This window comes from Emydura macquarii, unplaced genomic scaffold, assembly GCF_026122565.2.
Source record: "Emydura macquarii macquarii isolate MOO-44397 ecotype Brisbane River unplaced genomic scaffold, CSIRO-AGI_Emac_v2 contig_2184, whole genome shotgun sequence".
Taxonomy (NCBI): Eukaryota; Metazoa; Chordata; order Testudines; family Chelidae; genus Emydura; species Emydura macquarii.
Genome location: NW_027132321.1, coordinates 3,713,785 through 3,738,687, shown reverse-complemented (window position 1 = coordinate 3,738,687; position 24,903 = coordinate 3,713,785). Strand labels below are relative to the sequence as shown.

Genomic DNA, 24,903 nt, shown 5'->3' with positions numbered 1-24,903 from the left:
TTACCAGGGAAACTAGATCTGAGACTAGATCCTAGCGATGGCATCAAATCAATGGAGCTCTAGGAGAGGAAAACTCTGCTAGGCCATACCACGTTTCTCAGGAACAGGGGTCCATTTATATACTGATTGTCTACAATTTTTCACCATGGTGATTTCTTTTCTATAGAACGTATCTGGCAACATATAGAGGAGAAAAAAGATTAGCTATGTTGAACAGGAAGGGGAGAAGTAGAGAAATCTGCATACATGAATTAGAACAGAATTCACTTAAGGGCTGTAGAAAACAAAGCTACAACACCATGACACAGAAGGAGTGTGGTGTCTGTGTGAACAACTGTGTGTATGAGTGGGAGTGTGACTGTCTGTGTGTGTGTTCAGGTGTCTGTGCTGGCCTCGGTCTGTGTGTTTAACTGTGGCCCTGTCTACACTGGGGGATTTGAGCAAAACAGTCCTGTTGGTTCAACTGCCCCGATGCTGGGCAGGCCCTAATAGAGACAAGGTTCTGGAGGCTTCGGCAGGTTTTACCGATGTGTCATTAAACCAGCTCCACCTGTTAAATGCTACCACTTGCATTGTGCTAGGACTCCTTAACCCTGATGCAGCTGATCTGGTGGGAATTTCCTGTTGAAATCCCATTGGGCAGACAAGATCTGTGTGTGAATGCATGTCCAGGCATTTCTGTGAGCGAATGTGCCATTTCCAAATGTTCCTGCCATTTAGCTGAAATGGATAAAAGGAGGAGAAATGGATTTAGCGTTTCCTACCGCTCCTCTTCTCTCCCTGTAAAGGATACGTTCCTGACTGACACAAACAAGCCATGGACTGTAGCTGCATTTTTCCTGACGTGACAGCACCTGGCATTCCTGAGCAGTCACCCTGTTGCACTCATTTGTCGGAGCTATGACTCACTGGAGCCCTGGAAATCCCAAGGGATGAGGCTTTGGTCTAGATTAAACCATTTTGCAATAAACTGAAGGGAAAAGCCCCATCCTTAACAGAGGCTTGTGTGAGGGAGGATCAGGAATCTGGGTAGAACTTGGACACAAACCCAGGATTCCTTCAGGAGCTGCTTTCCAAGAGGATATTTTCACTTCTCCTCCTTCATGAGTGGCGACCTTAGATCAGAAGTCCCCGAACTGTGGGGCACGTCCCCCTAGGGGACGTGGAGGAAAATGGGGGGGAGGGGCCTGGCAGGGCCTGGGCCAGACCCCACGGTCGGGGACTGGGGGGGGAGGAGGGAACGCCACCCAGCCCTGCTCTGCCTGGAGTTCTGCTCCAGTCCCGCCCCCTGGCCCTAGTGCCCGGTTTCAGCCCCTGGCCCTAGTCCCGGCTCCCCCCACTGCAGCCACGACTCCCAGCCTTGGCGCTGGCCTCGGTCCCCGGTGCCCGGCTCCTCCCACCACAACCCCGGGTCTGGCCCCAGCTCCCGGCTGCGGTCTGGGCACCCGGCAGAGGCGCCAGCCTCTGTAACCAGCGCCTGGCCCACGGCCCCTCAGTCCCCCAGCCCCGATCCCGCTCCCAGCCCCAGATAGGGGTGGGTGCGGACAGGGGTCAGAGGGAGTGCGATGTAAAAAGTCTGGGGACCACAGCCTTAGAGGGTGAAATCCAAGCGCCTGACTGCGTGGGCAGATTATGGGAGTTTGTTTTTAAAGAAACCAGCGGAGCTGACACAGTGACACACTTCCAGGAAGCCCTGCCTGAGTCTGCAACCAATCCCATTTCCCTTTGCCCCCTCCTGTACACAGCAATGGGATACTGACCCTCTTTGCATTCCAGGGCCACCCGGGACTCCAGGTTGTCCATCTGCATCTGGAGCCTCTTCAGGGTGAGGTCGTTCTCCCGGGACTTGCGCTTGTAGGCGATGAGGACGATGATGACAATGATGAGAAGCAGGCTGCCTCCCGCCGCGATGCTGACGATGGCAGGCAAGGTCAGCAGGCTGTCAGAGATCACATTCACTGAGCCTGGGGAGAAGACGATGCCGCCCACGTGGACCTAGCCAAGCAAAACACAAGGGGCTCAGCCTGCTGCGGATGAGGGAAGGGGGCTGGAGTTACGTCTGTCTGGGGTGGCACTGGGGTGAAGAATTGATCAGCCTTGTGAGCATCTCCAGCCCTTTCAGGCAAAGCCAGTGCGCTCCCCATGTATTTGATTCTCTGCATTAACTACGAGCTCTCCCGAGAAACACTGGGTCCCTCTCCTAAACTACTGGGGACTCGGTTGCTTAGTCTGACTCTCCATTTCAAGACCCCGGGCTCTCCCATCTATCCTAGCATGTGCTCACTCCGTAGGTCCCTTCACCACAGCATGAAGGGCCCCAGTTCCTTCCTGCTCTCCCAGGTTCTCAATTAGTCAGTTCCACAACACACTACATACAAGTGCTGAGAATGCAGTGTGGTGCTTTCTCCACCATCTCACTTGGTCCCTGGGCTGTGCTGTTCCTTGCTGATATCTAGGGGAAACTCCCTGATCCTTGCTCATAAGCTGAGGAAATCTCTTCTCCTTGACTCCCTAAAGTTTTGGATGCTGGAGTAGAAAAGGTCTCTCCTCTTTCGTGCTGTTTCTCTCGGGGTTTGGACTGTGCTTTCTCTCCCCCCTCATCTCTCTAGCTTAGGGTTGCTCATCATGCACTTGGTGAGAGCTTGTCTTTGTTCAGCACCTTTCACTGTGGAGAGGTTTCTGCTACTAGGAAAGCTTTGACCTCTCCTCTTGAAGGATGCTGGATTCACACAACTACCACTGCTCAGTCCTGACATAATCCCAGCAGTACCGCTGGCCGCACTGTCCTGCTCCTTCACCCACGCTGCGGAAACTGTTGATTTCTGCCCTGGTGGTTATCTGAGCTGGAGAGAAGAGTTGGGGACAGGAAATAGTGGCCTCTGAATAACTGGTGCTGACTCCTGCTCAGACACCGGATAGATTTTCTCTGCTCCCAAAGCCCCTTTCTTTATTGATTAGGGAGATCATTCCCCAGTCTGCACGGATGCCGTCAGAAGACATGGTAAACAGTCTGGCTGTCTTCAAAAAAGAAAGGGCACAGCTTATTTGAAACACAGAGACGGCTTCAGTTCATGATAAATACATCAGCCTTTCACTATCTCAGGCTTTGTTATTATCTGATGGCTCCATTTGACTCTCATTTCACAGGCTTTCAATTCCCTTTTGTAAACTGCGGACATTAGAGACAGGGTGACAATTCCACTGCCGAAGGAGTTAAAGGAAAACCAAGAAAGCGGGCTGGGTGAGAAGAGAAAAGGCTACATATGAAAGCTGTGGTAGAAACAGACTGGAGGTTAACTATGGGTTAGGGTTTTCCTGAATGAGCCAAGGCCACAGATATAAGCAGCTGTCAGCAGGGACGCTCTAGTGTGAATCATACTGTGATATTTCAAATATGCTTTGGTCGCTGAACTCGAAGAAAAATAAATCACAATTAAAGCCTCATTCGAGCTCTATCCAGGCACTTCGGCAGTTGCCCACTTGGTCTCTGACTGCATCAGAGAGGAGTAACGCTGCCTAACACTGAAGCAAATGAAAACACAGGAGCTGCCGAGCTGGATCAGACGCTAGCCCATCAAATTCAGTACTCAGCAGCAGTCTCTCTCTGATGCTTCAGGAAAAGGCAAGACTCCCCCTAATAAACCTGCCAAATGTCCACAGGAGCAAAATTCCTTCCTGACTCCTGCAGCAGTGAGTGCCAGAGGTTACAGGAAATTCACTCATGCATTATAGAATGAACAACAAACAACGGTGAAAAAATACAATACCTGGTACCATAAATACTGAGCTGCCTGGAATCTCGAGCAAGCCCTGATAGTAGGAGGGCATCTCCAATGAGCGGATGGAGATTTCCTCCTTTCTAATCCACAGCAATGCTTAACTGCCTATTAAACAGCCATAAAGGGAGGTGACACCTATCTGATTCCTGACAACTGTGGGAGAAATGGAACTCGGCTTCTTCAGTGAGCCACACAAGAAAGAAGGAAAGAGTAGATAGATAGACAGATAAGGTAGCTAGATGCTGTGTTTTGACCTCACCATAACCTTGTGCTGCCCCGTGAGATTGGGTGGCTCACACAGCAGTTGGGTCTCAGACACAGTGACCGCACAGGGGGTATCTCCGATCAGGACAGTGTAGTTTAGCTTTGCTCCTCCGGAAGCTGGTGGGCACAGATTTTTACCCTATTGACAAAGGTAGAGAAGACTGTATAAAGGTCCAGCCTATTCCTTGGCCATTACTCATCTGCCCTTTACCAACTGAATTGTGGGCAACAGTGGGCAACTGAATTACCCAGACCAAGTTCCCCTGGGCTCAGGGATGTTCCCAACACTGTACACTGTATAAGTAAGGAGCTTGTATCCCTCTTTCTTCTTCACTTAGTAGGCAGCCACATTCCATAAGAAAAGAAATATTTGACGTTGTTACAATGCCTTTCAATCCCTGGCGCTTTACGCTGCGCCACATAAATAGTGGAACATCGGGAGGGAGCGTGGCTGCCAGTTTACGTGCACAACAGGGAAAAGGAGGGGAAATTTGGCCTACAACACTACAGCAAACCCCTGATCACACAAAAAGTGCTGTGGGATCGTTAATGGGCATGCAGAGCTGGCAGTTTTTAAGGTCTCATCTGAAAGACCCTCAGAGAGTAAAGTGCATTGACCTACTTGGGAAGAATGAAGGGCTGAGTCAACCTGTGATATCAGGGATCCAGTGTATTTCAAACCATCCCCTCTCCTCACTGTGTTTGTCAGCTGACCAACAGATACAGGCGGTAGCCAAGGTCAGTTTTACATTGCAGTTCTGTAACAAGGTCTTCATCTACAGCCCTGCTCCTGGGGCTCACCTCTCACTCTTCCCCATCCCACTCATTTCCCATTCCAGTATATGTAGCTTTCTGAATTAGAGAGAGCAGCTGGACTGTGCCAACAACTGGAACGGACGTCTCCGGCATTTGTACCTTGAGGATGATGGGCGATCCTGGTTTCTGATCCAGAACCCCAGTAGGGCTCAGCAGCTCAAACGTGGGGTTTGGATAGTAAATAAACTTGGTGTCATTATAGATCAGCAAGGACTGCACGTTGTTAAAGACAAAGCCAAATTCGTCCGGTCGCTCGACGGCATCCGAGCCAGGTCGGTACTCAGGGGTGAGGGGCGGAGCTAAGCAAGTCAGGGTGGTTGTGTTCACAATCCTACAGACCTGGACAGGAAAGGGAAACAAGAGAGGAAGATTAACACTTGGAATGAGAAATCTCTTTTATTGTCTGATCTTTGCTCAGACGTAACACCCAGTGGCAAATTAACTGACTTCCATGGAGTTGCACTCATTGAGGCTTTGTCTAATGAACAGTTGCTAATTGTCTTTTAATACCCTGACAACCAGGGCTGAATATGGCCCTTTCAGACTGGAAGATACTTAAGGCTCCAAATCCATCCCAGCTGACAACAAGCCATTGTCATCGGACTTGTTTACTGGCCTCTATCTGAAACAGCTGCAGTCCTACTCCTAGTGGGACAGGTGTCCACAGCATAAGAGCTACCACTACAATTGGCAGCCTGAGCAGGGGTTATGGGAGGTGAATTTTTTTCTCTGTCTAGAGCTGGTCTTTCCAAGGCAGGCAGACACACAGACCCATGTTTAGAGGGACAGCATATGGGAAGCCGAAAAGGGTCCAGAGGGGTGTGTATCACATGGGAAGGATCATCGTTCCAACACACGGGCAATAGGGTGGAAGTGTTGCCACAGGCACACGCACACATGAACTCCAGGTTTCTTTTCAAACTTTACAAACCAGCAAGTGAGGGACTGAGCACCACATTCAGAGGGGCCAGCGCTAGGATAAAGTGAGCGTGTGTGAACGTTACTGACACGCTGTGGAAGTGTAGGGCTGCAGCAGGAAAAACAGACAGCAGGAGGCAAAAGTGGTGCTCCTGGAAGTCAAATCATTTCACACAGCGAAGGGGACGTCGGCATTTTCTGAAGGAAACCTTATTTGGAAAAAGTGGTCTATAAAAGCTACCCTTCTAGGCTGAAAGTCGTCCAGGAGATTTTGGGAGGAGCAAGACAAAGGAGAGGTTGCACTCCTGCAACTTAAAAACCAAAAAGATAGTCTGCATCCATAGCACTTCGGCTGTGATCTTATTTGTCCTCACACTCTGTTGAGCTTGGCCAGTACTTGAAGAGGAAAGCAATCTCCGAAGGCTGTAGGCAGTTATGTGGGTTATACAGAATTTTGCAGTCTTCCTTCCAAATCAGTTACACTGAATCACCACCGCAGCACTAGGGCGGGTTACAGCAGATATGTTCCATCAGGTGAAATACAAAAAAGAGGATTCTGATCCCTCCAGATCATTAACGTTTCTAATGGCGCTAAGTTATAGGGATCATGGTACACTAGCTGAATTCTGTCTTGGTTAATCGCATTCTGCCTCTCTAAATTCCCCTGCGGATTCTGCCAGATTGGTATTTAGTCAGAATCATTAGCTTAAGCTTGAATCATTATAGTCTGGTTGTGGGAGAGTTTGTGTCCCCTCTAAACCAGCACAAGGACACAAGAGTGGAGCTGGAGATAGCGCTTCAAACTGAAAATGGCTTAAGCAACTAAAGAATCACACACCAGATTGCTAAATACTTTCTTCTCTTCTACTGCACTGTATCTGCCAAACATGCCTTTGAACTGGCCCCGCAATTAACGTCTTGCCTTGGCTACACATTTGTGATCAGAGACAATCTTCTAATACCAAAGGGGCAAAAGAACAATCAGCTGACACTGAAGGATGCTAGGTAAAATGCCCACTGCTCCCCTTTTCTAGGGAGAAGAGTTTGTCTGGAGGAAAAGCATAGCTTTCTGTGCTAATTGATTTAGAAACCAGGCCCTGTAAAGCTTCAGGAGATGTTTAATTTGGCCTTCCTCCACAAACAGAAGATTTAATTCCAATCAAATAGTGTATTTAGAATTATCTTGGTAATAATAAATAATAATAATAAGTTTAAAAAAAAAGGAAAGCAGAGCTCAGAGCTGAAGTGGGGAGGGAGGGAAAGGGAAAAGGAATGACTGCTAAGTAATTCACCCTTTCCAGGACAGCACTCAAAAAGTTCAGTCTTTTGTACCAGGTGGAATCTTAAAGGGAGCATTCATCTCATTACAGTGCGCATGGACAAACCAGGGGTTTGCTTCAGCTCAGCTTCCTTGGGTGGAAAGAGTTAAATAAATCTTAAGTATCATTTCAGCAGGAACAGGATGGATAGAGCACTGGATTGGGTCTCAAGAGATCTAGATTCAGTTCGCAGCTCTGCCGCAGACTCCCTGTGTGTCCGCGAGCGATTCACTTCATGTACACTGTGCCTCGGCTCCCCATCTGTAAAATGGGGATGATACTTCCTCACCACACAGAGTTCCTGAGAGAATAAAATCCATTAACAATTTTGAGTTGCTCTGATGCGAATAGGAGGAAAGTGATAAAGACTTAGGCAGATACACTAGAGCGGACGACAGCCTTTCTTGCTGTATTTTAGCTATTCCGGGCAAGGCTGGAATCCCATGCATGAAACCAGGGGTAAGGGTGGGAGTAAGATGCAAGTGTCCCTTTCTCCTACTATCTGAATGTTTCAGAAGGTTAAAAATGGTTGAGTGTCAGCTCAGCTGTAGATTTAGGTGCAAGTTCGGGGACTTGCAGTTTCTTTTAATAGTTCCTCTACTGCAGAGGTTTTCATCCTATTTACCACTGTGGGGCCGCACATGCAGCTGTCTACGTGTTATGTGGGCTGCATACACACAATATATATGCTACCTGTGCAGCCCTGAGGATGTCAGTGGCCCGCAGCCATGTGCTGATTGGGCTACAACCAGCCCACGGGCCATAGGTTGAGATCCACTGCTCTACTGCTGAGTCTTATACCAGTTCCATCAGCCTCCCTTCTATCATTTCAGCGGAGCTAAAATTTCCTCCCCAAAACAGTGGAATTCAAAAGACTCCTGGACTATTCACAGAATACCTCAGCAAGATGGGTCTGTCTCTTCCCTACATCCAATGTTCCTTCCACTATCCCCACAATACCTGAAACACCCCCCTTCTTAAAAGCAGTCTGTCAAGTCTGACCCATGAGTTTCTCTCTGTGCTGATCAGATCTAAAAAGTCACTTTGTTTCTCAGTGAAAGCAAAACTGTTTCCAGGCAGAAGGTTGTTGAAAGTTACTAAATAATAATGATTATAATCAGAAACTGGATTTTTACAGTATTCTAGGCACCTCACATATCATCATTCAAGCTCATAAAACAGCCAAATGCACACAGATGAAACAGGACAAGATAAATGATAACCATCAATAATTAACACCCAGTCCTTGTGTATGGCATCATAGCTGCACAAGGACAGTCACCAGGGCTGGGTGACATTTTTCGGACAAAACTTTTAGCTGCCAAAAAATGCAGAAATGCTTTGTTCAACCCGAAACAAAACATTTTCAACTTTTTCAGTTCAGCCAGAGAACTAGAAATTCAGTTGTTTGCAAGGGTGACAGCCTGGGACTAGCACGTCACAGAGGCAAAGTAAGAGTTTTACCTCTGCTTCCCCTTGCAAGTTCTTAGGAACGAAAGCTCAGCTGAGTTTCGTCTCAGGGAGGTCAAGACAGGATGGGGCATCAGAAGCTTAGCCAGATACCAACCTGCTTCTGTTTGCAGGAAGCTAACGGGTGGAGGTTTCACCAGTTTTTAGGGCATGAAAGGGTCTAGCTAAAGAGCAGCACTGCGTACTTGGCACCCGTGGAGTGGCCTGGGTATGCTGCCAGCTGTTCTGCTGAGTGCGCCTGGGGAGAATGCAATTTACACAGTCTGGGCCCAAAGAAAAAAAAAAGATTACAGCTCTATTTATTGACTTTTTAACTTTCCACGGTGGTTTATGAAGTGTGGGACAAATGGTTTAAATAAGGGGCTCAGTTAGAGCTAATTAGGAGGGAGGCATAAAAATAAAGTTGGAGAAACACACTGAACCCTGTGCACGCAAACCCCTAACGAGCCACAATCCAGCTCACAAAACGGGCGCCTTCCTTTCTGCACACCAGCTCCCTTCTGCGTGTGACAATCTGGGGCTTTGCAGGCAGAAGAGCCACGTGTGCATTTCTATGTCAAGCTGCTAAACTGGGCCTGACATAGCCACTAAAAGCAGGTGCTATTAGAGATACCTACTGTAGTGGCATGAGCACCCTGCTTCCAGCAAACCCGGCTGCCCTTGAACATCTAGTTGGCATCATCTGTGGTGCAGCTCCCTGCCCTCCTTTGTTCTCTGCAGCCTTTTCCCCTTGAACCATCCCACGTGGCTGGAATGCAAATCTTTCACTTCCTCATAGGATGGACGGCATCTTAGCAGGGAAGCAGCCTCTCAACTTATCTCACGACTTGATCATTGCAGCAAGAGTGAAAAGCAGCTTGAAAGCTTTTTGTTCAGTGGCAGATTCCCTCCCCTCCTCCCTGCCCTTGCATGCTTACTGGGCCCAGAGCTGCTGTGATAGGAGCTGTATTTATGGAGCGACAGACACAGAGGGACTGCTAAAAAAGAACAAACCCCAAGCTGGCAATTTCTCATTGCAAACCTAGCTGTGGGCCTGCACAAAAAGGAGCAAGGCAACCTGAGCTGCCGCAGAGCGGCTGGCATTATGGGGATGGATATCTGTTCTGTCTCTCCACTCCACCGAGACATGCCTCCAGAGATGGGTCCTGTGGAAACCCCACCACTGCTGCACGCTGCAGGAAGCAGGGCTCTCTGGCTAGAGTGCGCTTGGGGATCCAGAGTGCCTGGAAAAAACACAGGCCATTTCAAAAAGACGATACTGACCTTCGGGAGACGGATCGGATGACCTAATAGGGCACTTCCTTTTCTAGCTTCTGAAACTTCCTGACAGTTCTGTGCTGGCCTGGGGCGGCCCCTGTACTGTACAGCCGCCCCTGAGTCGCTGCAGAAGTCATTTCCCATTGTCTGGGTGTCAAACTCACTCTATTCTCAGCTCCCTCCCCTGCTGTTGGTTTTTGTGTGTCTCAGATGATCTATGGCTGGGCCTCACAATGTGTCTCAGCTGTCCCCGACTCCCTGCCTCCATGGCGTGAAATACGCACTCCTCCCTCAGGAGTCTCCCCAACAATGCCCATTTGGAGCCAGTCCACCTTGCTTCTCATAGGGCCATTCAGTAGCCCGGGGCTGAGGGCATCAACTGCAGAACTCCCAGGCCCTTTGCTGACCTAGGGAGCAAGCGGTCGGGTGCAAAAATAATCAAACCCAGGCCATGAAAGATGGCTCGCTCTCTTCTGGAGCTGTGGCCCCGGAGGCTCTCAGCAGGCGGCTGGGTTGCAGCAGTGTGCAGGATTTGCATGCCTTCAGCCAGCCCTGCCTGCCAGATGGGGGAATTCAGCTAAAGGGTTAAGTCAGTGCTAGTACCTGGGGACACCAGCTGGGAAACACAACAAACAGGGGAGGGTAAAGTTGACCTGAGCAGAGTCTCCTTCCCTTAATGACAGGCCAAAGGCCATCTCTATTAATAGCCTGTCCTGTCCACTCTCTTTATTACAGCAGCACTGGGACAAAGGCTCCATCAGCATTTCTGCTTTACAGCGCACTCTCTGGCATTTCTACCTTCCCTGAGCAAGCGAGTTCGTAGCGCAGATACCCTGGTGTATAGTATCTCCATCTTCAGTCACAGCTCCTTTTCGAAATCCAGTTAAATCAAACAAGTGAACAATTCAGCCAGGACAGCTATACATGGCAGACGCCTGAACGCCCAGGAGACCTTTCTGAGTGTGAGGTGCTTACATTTAATTAGCCCTACAATTCAAAAGGACTAAAGAAAATTAGATTTGGGGAGCATTAACCTGTTACCCAGAATGTATACAGCGCTATCAATGCACATGCTGTCTCTTGAAAATGGGAGGATGGATTTGATTCAGTGTGGGTGGCTCTGAAAAGAATTAGAAAAAGGCTATATTAAGACGCCCCTTTCAGAAGCCTCTTCTGCACAGGGCCGCGAGTCTTTTTCAGGGATATTTATTTATCCCACGTCCAAACAACTGCAGAGTCCATTTGCGGCTGAAGATTCGGAGTCCATACAGATAACACACACACACATGCTGCGCAGGCCAGGAGGCGTCCGTTAGAATCTAGCTTGCCAGACAATGTTGCAGGTCTGAGTGGTAGGATGCCCCTGCTGGTCCATGTGCTGCAGCAGCTGTGCCACGGAATGCATCTGAACCGAAAACACCTGTGGTGCTGCTGAGCAGTCTGGCCCGGTCTGGGTGGGCCGTACCTGCTACTCATGTCACATGGGCTCCAACAGTTACCAACGGCTGAAGGTGACTGTCTCAAGAGGGCTAAAGGGGAAGCCAACTGCCCTTTGATGACAACATCTACTTACATTGACAGACTCCTTGCCATTGTACTTCACGCGGATCCTCGGCTCCTGAATCGCATCCAGGTTGGACCCTGTGACTGTCAGAGGCGTGTGTCCGCTGTAGAGAAGCAGTAAACACCAGATTAATGAGGTTTGGCAGGGACAGCTACGGCAGTGCATAGCGACTGTGCTCCAACAACACGGATGCTTGTTGATCTCAGAAAGATGTTTTCTGTGGACTCTACAGGAACTAGGTGACATAGTGGATTAATAGACTATCGCTGAGCCTCTGGGGAGGGATGTCTCACAAGCTAATTGGATTTTCTGGTCTCGACTATCCCCCCGTGGGTAGTCACCTCTACAAAACATTTCAAGGCTCGACGCAAACAAAAGCAGCAGGATGAAAAAATAAACAGTCGGGACCAAATAAATAAGGACAATAGATTAGTCACCGTGTTCAATGATTTATAGAGTGAGTCTTCTAAGTAACAGGATGCTGCACGGTGAATAGTATGTGCTCTGAAGGGATTGTTATTTCACGCACTCCCAGATCGCAACCACCTCTGGGGTTGGGCACCCCAGATACCACACATGTAACAGAGGTCTGGCAGGGGGGAGATGAAAAATAAATGGTTTGGTTAGCCACATGGGAATTTAGGGAGCCAGAGTGTAATGAGCCAGGTTAGAATATGACCAGGCTTCTGGAGCCAACACCTCCAAACTTTTGCAAAAAGCACCACAGGGTCTTTCCTTCTTTCAATTTCCTTCTGTTTTATTTGCTGGAGAGCACATCCAGTAAGTAGCATAGCACCCCTGCGCTTTCTAAAGGAAATACCAGCTGTGTCTTTTACAGCATCTCTACCAGTGATTCAAGTGAGCCCAGGAAACCCCTCTCAACCAACACACCAACTCACCCTTGATTTCAGGCTTCAGGGAGGACGTCACTTTTAGCCTGCCTTGGTCTTTTTTCAAAGGAGACACTTATTTCTCCCACTGGCTTTTTTTTTTTTTTTTTTAAACAACAATGTAAATTTAATGGCCCTGTTTCATCCCATGTGCAGATTCATGGAGTTACACCTGGGATGAATTTGGCCTAGCTTTATAACACTCCACACGTCAGCATGATGCTGCAACGCCTGCCATCCTGTCCCTAGCAGTGAATCGTGGATAAACAGTGCATTTTGATTAGCAGGAGCGGCGGCGGCTTCTTTTTTTTTTTTTTTTGGTTGCTGCTGTTTTTTGTTTCATTCCAGACTCTCCAGAGCTACAAGAAGGAGACTTTAATGAGCAATTGTGCACTTTGTCAGCAGATGGGAGTGATCTTGGGGCTTTATATGCTCTCCTGGAATCTCTGCGCAGATTGAGACTGCTGTAATTGCCTTGGTAATTACAAGTGGTTTAATAACTCTGGACCTGATTTTCCATCTCAGGAAATGTGGATGTTGTAGATGTTTGGCAAAGACAGATTCAGGACCCTGGGTGGAAGGCATGCTATTCTAAATAGCCCTTCTTTTGTCCTGAGAGATAAGACTGAGCATGTCTACATTGCAATGTAAACCCAGGGTTCAAATTCAGGCTCAAGCCTAAGCCCCCTTCCACCTACACACAAATCATGATATCCCAGGGCTTGGACCCTGGGCCTCCAAGGGAATGGAGGGTCCGAGCCAGAGTCAAACCTGGACCTAGGGTTTGAACCCTGTTGCTTTGCAGTGTAGACGTAGACCCACTGGACTCGTGCTGTGGGAGTCCACCAAAAGTATCCAACGGTGCTAGGAAATCTGGGATATAGGTGGTTGGAATCAGGCCCACATAATACAGTGCAGATACTGGATCCCAAGATTTGGAGCCAGGGTTCAACAATTCCTAATCTGGGGTTACAAATGCATGTATACACTCAAGCCCTAGGTTAACAAACCCAGGGTCTGCTAACTTGCGTTCTGCTAACCCTGGGCTTACACTGCAGTGTAGACATACCCTGCAATGTTCTTAAAAGGGTTTTCTGAGCCTTTGCAGCCACCATACAAAGATCTAGAAAGAATAAAACCCTCTCCCTTTGTCCCTCCTTCTGGGCCTCAGCCTGAAGCTGCTGAGCATCTCTAACACCCAGTGACTTTCAAGGGAGGGGAGGGTGCTCCGCTCCTTGCAGGATCAGGCCCTAAATAGCAATGTCTTCAATATTTACACAGGTGAAATAACCCTTGGGGCACCTGATTCCGGCTGGATGTTGACCAAAGCAACCAAACAAGTGAAGAGAATTGCAAAAAACAACATCCAAGATATCCCCCTTCTCCCCGGGGGAGCAGGCTCTGTGACTCTGAGCCCTGAACCATGTGTTCTAGTAGGTGGGGGACCAGGAAGAGGCATCATAATTTTGAAGGTGAATGCTGATCTCATTGCATGAGAGTTTCCAGTTTGATTCCTAACAGGGATGGACGGCAAAGCAGGTCAGATGAAGGAACAAAATGCCAACAGCCGCCTAGAATGCAATCAGAATGGGTTTGCAAAAGAGAAAGGGGAGAAAAGTTATTATATTTTTGTCCTGTACACGAGCACATCTGAATCCAGGTAAGCAGGAGAGATGGATCCCAGCCAGAACACCGGATCCCGGCTTGCTCAGACTCTGGGGTAAGTTTGGTTGGGGGATCAGCTCCGGGTTTGCAAACTTATCCTAACAGCTGAAGTCTGCAGAACTGGGCTGGCAACTGCATGAGGGTGAGGCCCTGCTCTGGACTTGCTGCTTCCAGATGAACCAGGACCCCGGGAGGAAGGGCCTCCTGCGTGGTATTTCAATATTCCCTGCCTCTGGGGAAAAGGGAATGAAAAGGAATGAGCTACCTTAAAGAACTCTCCCGCTGAGTATGGGGTGAAGGCCTAGACCAGTTCCTATAGAATCGAACCAGCTTGTAATGTCTCTAGTTCTATTAGATCTGGCGAGTTAGTGTCCATGCCAGGCATGCTCTCCGCATGCTTCTCATGCGATGGAAGCTGTAAGAGACTCGTTACCTGGCGATGCTCCATTCAGGCTCGATGTGCTGCACTCTGGGGTCATCAATGTATTCAAATTGCAGGGTGCTCTCTAACTGCGCCCGGTCCACACTCACCGAGACATGGATGGGGCCCAGGCCATGTGCTGAGGGAGCAGAGACGCATACAATCTCATTCATGGACCTCCTGTGAAAAAGAAACAGGAGAGCCTTTAGCTGGAGAGTATCTGCGCTACGGGAATGGGAACCCTCTCAAATTTCCGTAGTGCTGCTCCTCCAAGCGAAGGCACTATGTACACTGCAATCACATCTCCTAGCACTGAAGTGCAGCCACTTCTGGGGTGGGATGCGGCAGCTGTTCATAGCCCAATAGCAATGCTGTACACCAGGTTAGGACAGGAAGTGAATACTGTGCTGTCCAAGTGGAAACTTGCAAGGAGAACGGGGGGGGGGGGGGGGGGGGCAGGTGCTCCTGATACTGCGAATTCATTAACATCACAGAGGAGCAAGGAGAGCTCCATGCAAGGGCAGACCCCCTCCTGCCTATCCAAAGAGAAAGTCAGACTCCCTGAAATTACTGTTTGTGCCAAGCTGCAGCTTTCCACATCCCTCTGTGAACCTGCTGCCTTCTGCTGGGTGTGTGAAAGCAGATGGCTGTTTTCCAAGTCAGATTTGTGTGCTTAGTCAAAAGCTGAATCCTTTTTTCCCCCCATGGCACACATGGACCTTGAAAAATGGCCAGTCTCAACCTGAGAAGGGCCAGACAGAACTAGAACAATATCACCACTCCCTTTGCAGCTTTGTTTTCCTGTCCCCTTGTGGAACTGGGAATGAACCTCAGGACTCGATGCCTGGTGGCTGGACAGACTAGACCATCTGCTTCTATATAAGCCTCAGAGAACTGTTATGTGGGCAGCTTAGCAACATGCCCATAAAACCAGAAAAGGATCAGCTAGTGGCTAGTGTGGGGAATGAGAGTCAGGATGCCTGGAGTTCTTCTCTCAACTCTGCTACTGATTCATTCCGTGATCTTGGGCAAGTTACTTGCCTTCTCTGTGTCTTGTCACATTCACTTCTGAGATAGGAATAACAACACTTGTGCCGTTCATAAGCGTATTGTGACGTTCGTGTTTACTTGGAAGGTGCCCGACGGACGGCCCTGGAGATCGAGTCCTCTATTTATCCACAGATGGCACCAGCAACGGTATGACAAGCTGCCCCGACTTTGTGCCTTAACTCTGACCTGGAGAGAGGCGAGGACCAGGCAGCCAGGCCTGACCGCTGGGAATGGCAACAAAGGGCAGGAGACGCTTTGGGCCAATCACAACAAAGCTACTTGAAAAAGACTTTTAAAATCATTTGGATTGAATCTGGTTTGGAACCTTTGCCGACTTGGCTCAGCTGCCATGCTCTCTTTGCCACCCGTTGTCTCTTCCCTCTTCCTTCACCCCTCTTCTCCCCCATCGCCTCCCTCCCTCACCTTCCAACTACATCTAGTTTACTGGGGAGACTTGCAGGGTCTGTGCTGGGGGGCCGGGCCTGGGCGCGAGTCATAATTCTTTGCCAGCCCTCACTGCTATGACTCGATTCTGTAAAAAGGAGCCCTCTTTTCATCGCTTTTCTCCACTCTCCTCTCAAATTCTGGGAACGTCACCCCAAATATTCACACGGCCAGCGTCGGTCAGGAAGAGCTCATTGCTTTCCGCTGCATTTCATCTCACGCGTACCCTCATCCCCGTGGTCTTGCATTAGTGCAGACGCTCCAGTCTGCTGGAGATCAGAGATTCAGAGGGCCCTGCTTAGCCCTTGCATGAGATTCGAAGTGACGCATCACTGCTGGCAGAGTCACTCAAAGCTCCCTGTGATCAGTTAATTAGCTTTCTGTGCTATTATTATGTCGTCATGGTGAATCTACCCACTCTTCCAAGAGGCAGGGGAATGGGGGAAGCTGTAATTAGAGGGAATCTCATTAGAAACTGCTTCATCTAATCAGGCTGTCCCTCACCTCTACTACAATGCAAGTTCATTGCCACGGACCAGACCAAGGACACTACAGACCACAGTGTGCCACTGCGTGGCAAGACGGTGTAATTTATGTACTGCTGTTTGCTGTGTTCAAGTTGCTGCTGGTCTGGTGTAATTAGAACATGCAGACAAGTCAAAGCAATTGCAGGGTTTTCGCAGGTCAGTATCTGCAGGAGGCCTGAAAAGAATCATATATTTAAGGGATTATAACATGGGGCTAATTCTGCCCTTGAATGCACGCATGCCAGTTGCTCTGATTTCAAATGCAGCGTGTGCATTTGAGGACGCAGTCTGGCCCTATATATACATGGAACAGGAGCCGAGGATAAACAAATTATGATGTTCGGCCCGTAGGGAGGAACTCACTTGCACTGGAGGATCTCAAAGTGTTTTACACCCCATGAAGCGTGGTGCTCTAGATAAGCGGTAGAGTTATCCATTATAGAGAAGGTGACTACCCCAAGGGCACATGACGAGTCAGCAGAGCTGGGAACAGAAGCCAACAGGCCTGATACAAAGCTCCATTCTGAACGCTCAGCCACAATCTACCCGGTATGTGGTGTCCCGTATGGAAAGCGGTGGGGTTTTGGACTATACTGCTCCTTGCTCTAATCTGGTCTGGGAGGAAGTAGGATATTGGATTAAAGTCTATGGGGCAGGGACTGTTCCTTCCTATTGGTGGTTGCACAGTGGGGCCCTGACCCAATACGACAGGCCCTTGCTTGCTGCTGGCACAGCAGGAGGTGGAGCACTGGCCTAGATGGACCTTTCTGCTCTGCTTGCCTGGCCATGCCCATATTAAGATACGTGGGGATTTTGCGCTTCCGTTTGCACTAATGCCAACATGGAAAACCTTCCCTTCCCTGCCCAGAGCAGTGAGGACTAATGGGCCCGCATGTGCATGGTGAGCTCAGCTGAATTGACTCTGAGCAGACAGACTGGCAGTCTGCAGCGCCAATCTCAGCTCAGTTGTATGTAAATGCTGCCACCCATCCTGGACCCCCCAGCAGGACCCCGCCCACCCCTGAACTTGCAAGGGCTTTTCCAGAGCAGAGAGGAACCAGAAGAGGGAATCGGCGGCAGATAAGAATGAATTAAAATAGGCAGCAGAAATAATCACCAGCTTGGAGCATTTTCCTCTGTATCTGTTCCAGAGACATAAACGAGACCTTTTCTGAAAGAGCTGAGGAAGTTCATTAAATCCATTCCCCCCTTATTAAGAGGTTATTCCTAAACCACCACTTCCCAGTTCAACCATAAAGTGGGAACACAAACATTGTTTTCTCTCTTCCGAGGCTGAAGGGAACGGTAATTACTGATATACAGCATTCTCACTAGCCTCCAGAATATCTGCTGGGGGCTGGCTGGTTTCACAGAAGCAATGCTCTGCTCTTCTTACCCATAGAATTCACACGTCTGGTTTCCCAGGAACACAGACACGCTGCTGCCAGCACCCAGGTAGTGGCCACTGATGGTCACCATGGTCCCTCCTGACTCCGGGCCACGGCTGGGGCTCAGGGAACTCACCGCTGGATTCTTGGGAAGGAAAGGAAAGAAAAGGTCACTGCTTTTGTCTGCTAGGAGCTGGAGTTTCCTGGAATCAAGTCAGGATCAGATGATGCCTGAGGGACCATTGAGACCACAGCAGAGAGTGTCTCCTTATTCTCAGTCCTTATACCTGGTGCCAAAGCGGACCCCAGCAGCTGGGAGCAGCAAATGCATGGAAAACTCACCTCAGCATCCACAACCCTGGGTTGGAGCATACGCAGAGCAAACACAAGCTTTGGCGAATTCAGCTGCCAAATTCTAACAAGTCTCAACTGAGCATGCCCAAACTGCAATTTTTTTCAAAGGTTTATCACATAGCTAAATATGGGTGTTTCCCCTCACCCTCCAAGAAACAGCAAAAGGCAAACCTCTAATAACTGGGCAACCTTCCTGCCAAATTTCAAGTCCTTGCTCCAAATGGTTAAAGTTTGGCAAAAAGTTATAATCAATAGAAAATACGCAGCACTATCAGTTCTGCTCGTGATATGCATAAACCAACAACATTGTGGGTGGAGGGTATATCGCCCTATGGTGATGGAAGAAGTTATCTGGGCATCCCTGGGAGTTTACAGCACAGTAATAGAAGAACTAACTTGTCACTAGCTGATAATGTTAATTATTGTAATTTGGGAATTCTTACTTCTTGGTAAAGTAAGTACTTGGTGTTGAATTCGTTCAGGTAAACTTTGTAAGCACTACCATAAAACCACCTTTATTTTACTTTCTGCAATTTCTCTATTTTTATCTTTAAAATTCTCTGGATTAATAAAAGCTTAAATTTAGGAATTCCTGAGTGCGTGCACTTTAGCTGTACAACCCCAATTTCATGAGAAATTACTTATTTGGTGTGTGCTTTTTAATCTAATTACTGTAATGTTCTCTCATTGTGGTGACTCTTATACATATATGAATCCCACCAAGCTCCTGATATCAGTATGTTTGGCACAGAGTTACATGGGCTAGCTATACATTTTGTAAAAAACAGATAAATAATCAATTCCCTTTATTAGTTTTAAATTTGTGACCTTTTAATCGTAGTGGGGGTGGCCTTGTTCAAGCATTACAAGACAGGGTAAAAGGTGTCTTTGATAATTCAGGAAGCTTCCAAGCGGTAGTAGCCTGAATAGAGTGTAGGCTCTACCCCCAAAATGTCACTCTCTTCCATAAATGAAAGGGGGAACAGCTGATGCAAGGTATATGTAAAAATAGTTTCCCATAACTTCCCCCTGGCCAAAATGCCGAGACTGGGATTAATGGCCTGCATGGGCTGAGGATCAGGCAATCAAACAGGATTTCCCCATCTCTAACTTGTATGATTCTGTGTTAATTATGGGAGATTTACAGGTAAAGCTCTCAGGTAAAATGGAATTTACAGGTAAAGCTCTCAGGTAAAATGGGCGTCACTGAGGTGACAGCATAGAACCTGCGGGGGGTTAGACAGATGAGGAGCTCACTGAGGCACGAACCCTCTCACGGTCAGAGCAGAACTCTGCTTTTTCCAAATCAGTTTTCTTGTGTATTTAATGGCGTTTGTGACAGTGCTAAGGGGTGGCGAAAAAGCCCAAACCACAAAAGGAAATTATGCACCAGAAGCTTTCAGTGCCATAGAAAGAGAGATGACAATAAAGGAAGTGCTGAACACAAGGAACAAGAATGCAAAGAACGCTAATGCTCACCATATGTCTAACAGGTTGCTGCAAGGTATTACTCCAAGATTAATCTCTGCAATTACTTTCAGCCAGGTCCTGGTTTTTTAACACAAACCATGGGAGAGTTCCTTCTGGATGGCTAGAAAATTTTTGTTTAAAAACTGGCCACCTGAGAAAGCCCAGTAAGATGCCCATTGCCTGTTACCCTGGAATCTTCAGGCTAACCCCAAGAATTGCCCAAGAGTAGGGGTCTGCATGGCTCAGGGAACTGGGAAAGGGGCAAAGAGCTTTTCACTTTGAGGCTGGCCATCCAGCCCAGATCCCTGGTGAAGCGTGTCAGCTCTATTCCCAATGGGCTGGTGTCCACCTCACAGCAATTACGGCTCTAACCGGCAATACGTGGGACCTGTTGTTGGCAGTCAGAGGAGAGTGGCCAAGGGCTGACCAGGCGATGGAGACTGAACTTCTCTCTCAGCCCTAGAGCTGGTGCCTCTCGGCTGAGCCACACTGCTGGGAAAGGTGGTGTTGGTGCATCCCGTGTGATAAACGTCCTGGGCAGAAATAGTAGATTTAGTTGACCAGAGACGTCAGCTCGGCCCCCTTCATTAGCACCATATTCATACAAAATTTAATCCTACCCAGCGATGGGCCAACCTCAAAAGATGAGTTTAAGGCCTGTCTTTATTCAGTAAGGTGCTTAAGCATAGGCATAGATTTTAACACATGCTTAAGTGCTTTGCTGAACTGGGGCCTTCAATTCAAGTTTGCCCGTCTGTAAAACGGGGGATTTTAAAATGAGCTTCTTTTGATAGTATGGAACCCTGATTTTATCATCACAACACTAAAGAAAATGTTTGTGTTTTTAAAAGTTTGCAAACCTAGTATTTATCAAGTGTTTTGAGACCCTCTGTTAAGAGGTGTTACAGGAATGGAGAGGACTGCTTCTTCTTCTCAGTGCCTTCTACACATAGTGGTCTCAGCTTACGCTGACGTTCAGACTCTCTCCTTCAGCAGGCTGGTGGAACATTAATAGTTTACACCAGTGCAACATCATTGAATAAATAATATCCCAGGGGAACAGGGTGTTCATAACAGAGATGGCAGAGACCGGCCTCATTTATATATGAGCTAGTTTACAAATCATGGACAATTGGTAAATGCTAGCATTTCGCTGCATGCACAGATTCCACTCAGCATAAAATCAATGTGGTTGGGTAAAGTGTCCTGTGAAGGCAAGAATGGAGATACAAAAAACCGCAGCTGTGTCTCGCAAGTTTATGAATCAAAAGGCTGCTCATTAAATAAAAGAAAGACACAATGATCACTCAACAAATGGAAATCCACCACCCCAAAGAGTAGCTCTTGATTAAGTGTATGGATGGAATCTACATTCAGTTAGCATCCTTAGGGGAAGTCATTTGATATCTGGATGCACAATTACTCCCCTCCCAAGGTAGGTTGCAGGAGAAATTTAAATATGTAGAGACAGGCAGCAAGTCAGATATATTAAGTATTCACATGTGAATGATAAAAAATGGTAATCCCTTGGTGCTCTCTGAATACACATAATGGAGAACAGCAAGCAGCAGCACAATAGCTTTATCCCAGTTAATTAAATTCCAGAGTAATGTGTCCTCATTATTCTTCCCCTCCCAAGAGGAAAAATATGAGCAACATGGCACCAGTTCCATGGCAGGATAGTTCATAGCTACAGGACGAATTTACACAAACATGGTGCTTTTGCTCAAAGGATCTCAACATACTTCACCCAGAAGCCCTAATTGATCTCAATGATTCTGTGAAGCAGGTAAATAGTATCACCATTTAACAGACATGGAAAAGAAAACAGAGCTCTGGGGGCATAAATTCAGGCACCTAAATCCATATTTAGGTTGAAGATCAGTGGAAGCCACGGGGGCTCAGCACGTCTGAAAAAAATTGTACCATTTGATTACCTGCTTAACAGATGGCTTGTACAACATCACACAGAAGAATCAGTGTTAGAGTCACAATTTGAACTCAGGACTTCCCGTCTCCCACCCAATCCACTCGCCCATAGAAAGCACGCTCCTATAGTACGCGTACCAAGCCAAAATCAGAGCAGACGATTTGGCTTGATCATCCCTCCCACTGGTTTTGCCCAGGTACTCACCACAAATGTGTACTGTTGTGAGGACTTGGCCATGAACTCAGGTTTGCAATCTCCGATGCAGAGGAGAACTGGGCCGGAACTGATCCCTGGGAGTGCCTGCCCCATCTCACACACAATTCTGAAAACATAAAACCTGCGATGAGACCCTAGCAGGTAGAGGCAGCAGTGACTTACTCAGCTTGATGGTTTCTTTTCTTCCTCTATTTTGATGCCTGCTGCTCTCCCCTTTGGAAGGAGCTAATTACTGAGTCTATTCTTTCCCCATGTAGTAATTTAAAAAAAAAAATCAAAATTAGACATAATTATTACAAGCTGTAAACTCCAGAGCTAAGCAGAGCACTAATGGCAAATATATTAGCCTGACGCAAAGTGAGTGTGAAGTCCTCAGAGTAATGGATGAGTTCATTAAGGGAACAGCTCACATTGTGGGCTCCTGTTTAATCAGAAATTGAGAGACCCGTTAGGGGACAAAGGATACAGGCCTTTGCATAGAAGGCAACTTTAAGTACTAAAGAATACTCGTGACACTGATGAAAAAAGGTTAGTGGAACCGAATTGTACAGATACAATAGTCTTCATCTAGTCCACATTAGTACCTGGTGACGTGCTCTCAGGCAGGGGAGGTGTAAAGAATTATGACATTTAGAATGTGAGCATGAGAAACCCAAGAGAAACCTAACGGATCAGGATAGTGGCTCAGGGTGGTGGGCAGGGAGAGAGGCAGGAAAGAAAGGAAGAGCTTGACTCCGCCCTTGGCTGTATGACACAAATCTCCTTGGGTCATGTGCAAAGCCTGACTTCATCAGACAGGGGCAATGGGTAATGTCCATAGGCAAGAAGAACCAGAACCAAATCATTATTTGTTACACAGAGAGACTTAATAGAGAGCTAGTGAGCCAAGGTTTTCAAAGCAACCTTGGCTGGCCTGGTTCCTTAGCAAGGCTACAAAAGGGACGTTCTCAGGAGTCATTTCCACGGTGGGGTTGGAAACACAAACACCAGAGCAGTTTGCAACAGCCTGTTAACCAGAGAGACTAAAAGTGTGTCTCTCTCTCTCTCTCTCTCACTGGATGGTGCCTAGATACTGAACTCCCTTCCAGAGCAAGGCTGAGGTATATTGACAGGAGGATTGTGGGGAAAGCTTGTACTACCACTGTTTGTGCTTAGATCAACAGAAAGCTGCAGTCTCTGGAGCTATCATTCGAGCAGCTTTCACCAGTGTAAAACTCACTAACGAATAAAAAGGATTTAAAGGAAAAAAATAAATCTGTGGACAAAACGCTCAGCTGACGCTAGGAGGCTTAACAAAATACAAACATGCCAGCAAAGAGCCTTAATGTGAAAGCCATTATCGCTCACATCTCAATGGGTTTCCCATAGAGATGCTGCCTTTGCAGAAGAGAGGCTGAAGAGTCTCCGCTGTGTGTCTACATTTGCCACACTTTCCTCTCCCTTCTCCTTTTAACTCGACATCATCTATGGACCTTTCTCCCCGGAACTCTGCGAAGGCAGGAGTGGCAAGAAGGGAAGCGTTGTTTTGGCACTGGCAACGTGTGGGCGAGGGGGAATCATGACAGGCTGAGAAAGTGCCGCGTCCTTGTCTCAGACAGATCAGGGTCAAGGTGGCTGTGAGTGGGAGATTGCTTCCCTGTGCTGCTGAAATCTTGTGTGTGTGTGGGGGGGGGGGGGGGGATTGCGTCTGATCCCCTCACCCGATAGGCAGCCCGAACCCAGGGATGAGTTGCAGAAGCTGCAAAGAAAGCCAGGTTTTATTCCAAACTGCAGGAGGTGGGACACCGATCCTGGTTTTCAGCAAACTCAAGAAAAGATCAAACGACCAAATATTTGCCAGTATCGTGGGCCTTTTCATTCCTCTGCTGGCCAAGTAATACCTTCGAGTAGCCCCAGAGAACAAAGTAACAGGGCACCTGTAATTGCACATATCATCAGGCATGTTGGGAATGAGGGACGGCGACACAAGCTGCTGTGGTACAGCTGATCTCTGATTCCCAATCCAGGCCAGTATTGCAGTAGCTACCCTCCTACAAAAGGATGCACTCGACAGAGCTGTAGGGTGCTGATTACTGGGCTAAGTGGCCCTTTAACCAACATTAATCTAATTGCCGGCTGATAGATTGCATGGCTGGAACATATGGTGAGTCATTACAGTCTCAGAATTCAGTCTGCCTACAGAACCCTGAAGAGGGTCCTTTTATCCGGATCCGTCTTTAAAAGACAGCTCTCATGCTAACACTTGCTGTTATCTGCCCAGGATAAACGTTTTAATGATGTTAACAAACTTTGAAAGCTTAAGAGTTGTAATTAGAATTGTCATTATAAAAACAGAGATTCATCCCATCAAAGGAGGGTAGTTTTATAATCTCCCATTCCTTATTTCAGAAATGAAACAATACAGTTTTATAGCATAATGGACAGAAAACACCATCGCTTCCAGTGGTATCAGCGCACCGCTTCGAGCCAGTACTATAATAAATACTACTACTACTACTTGGCACTTCTGTAGCATCTTTCAGTCGGTGATCGGAAAGCACTTTACAAACACGAAGGCTACATCTACACGAAAAGCAATGGGTGTGAATTTGTTGCTCACTTACACGTACTTGTGCTAGCTTTCATCGAACTAACGCGAGTATAAAAAGCAGCATGGCTGTGGCAGCTCAGAGCGGTGCACAACTGAACCATGCAGAGTACAAACCCACTTGAAACTGGCACATACGGACTTGGCAGGACTTGGCCATGCATCCAATGCAGCCTTTCGTGCTACCGCGGCTACGCTGATATTTCTCCTTGCATTGGTTCACGCTAGTGCACATGTGTGTACATAAACAGCGGCATCACCCCCCCCCCACATACACACTTCATTGCATAGACACAGCCTTAGCCGCACACAGCATTCCCAGTCAGAACAGTGGGCAATCTTATTGCCCCTATTTTGGAGTCGGGGAAACATGAGGCACAGAGTGATCAAAAGGGACTTGCCTAAACTGACACAGCAAGTGAAGGGAAGACCTTGGAAGAGAACCCAAGAACCCTGACTTGCGGTCTTCTGCTCTAACCACTGGACTATGGTTTTAAAGTACGTGATCTTCCCAGCCTGAAGTCCCTTCTCCCTGCCTCCTGGGGTAAGCGAAAGCTGAATTTCAATTTGCAGT

General features: G+C 47.8%; 1 protein-coding gene across 1 annotated transcript in view; it reads right to left on the bottom strand.

Annotated features, from left to right (window-relative positions):
* The window catches only part of PLXNA2 (plexin A2), a 349,352-nt gene that overhangs the window by 35,668 nt on the left and 288,781 nt on the right, over nucleotides 1–24,903 (bottom strand). Inside the window, exons 14-20 of the mRNA XM_067558841.1 lie at nucleotides 21,731–21,848; nucleotides 17,781–17,917; nucleotides 14,376–14,543; nucleotides 11,397–11,490; nucleotides 4,959–5,198; nucleotides 4,039–4,182; nucleotides 1,761–1,995 (exon numbers count right to left, since the gene is read on the bottom strand). Coding sequence (XP_067414942.1) covers nucleotides 1,761–1,995; nucleotides 4,039–4,182; nucleotides 4,959–5,198; nucleotides 11,397–11,490; nucleotides 14,376–14,543; nucleotides 17,781–17,917; nucleotides 21,731–21,848 — 1,136 coding nt within the window. The remainder of the gene's footprint in view (nucleotides 1–1,760; nucleotides 1,996–4,038; nucleotides 4,183–4,958; nucleotides 5,199–11,396; nucleotides 11,491–14,375; nucleotides 14,544–17,780; nucleotides 17,918–21,730; nucleotides 21,849–24,903) is intronic.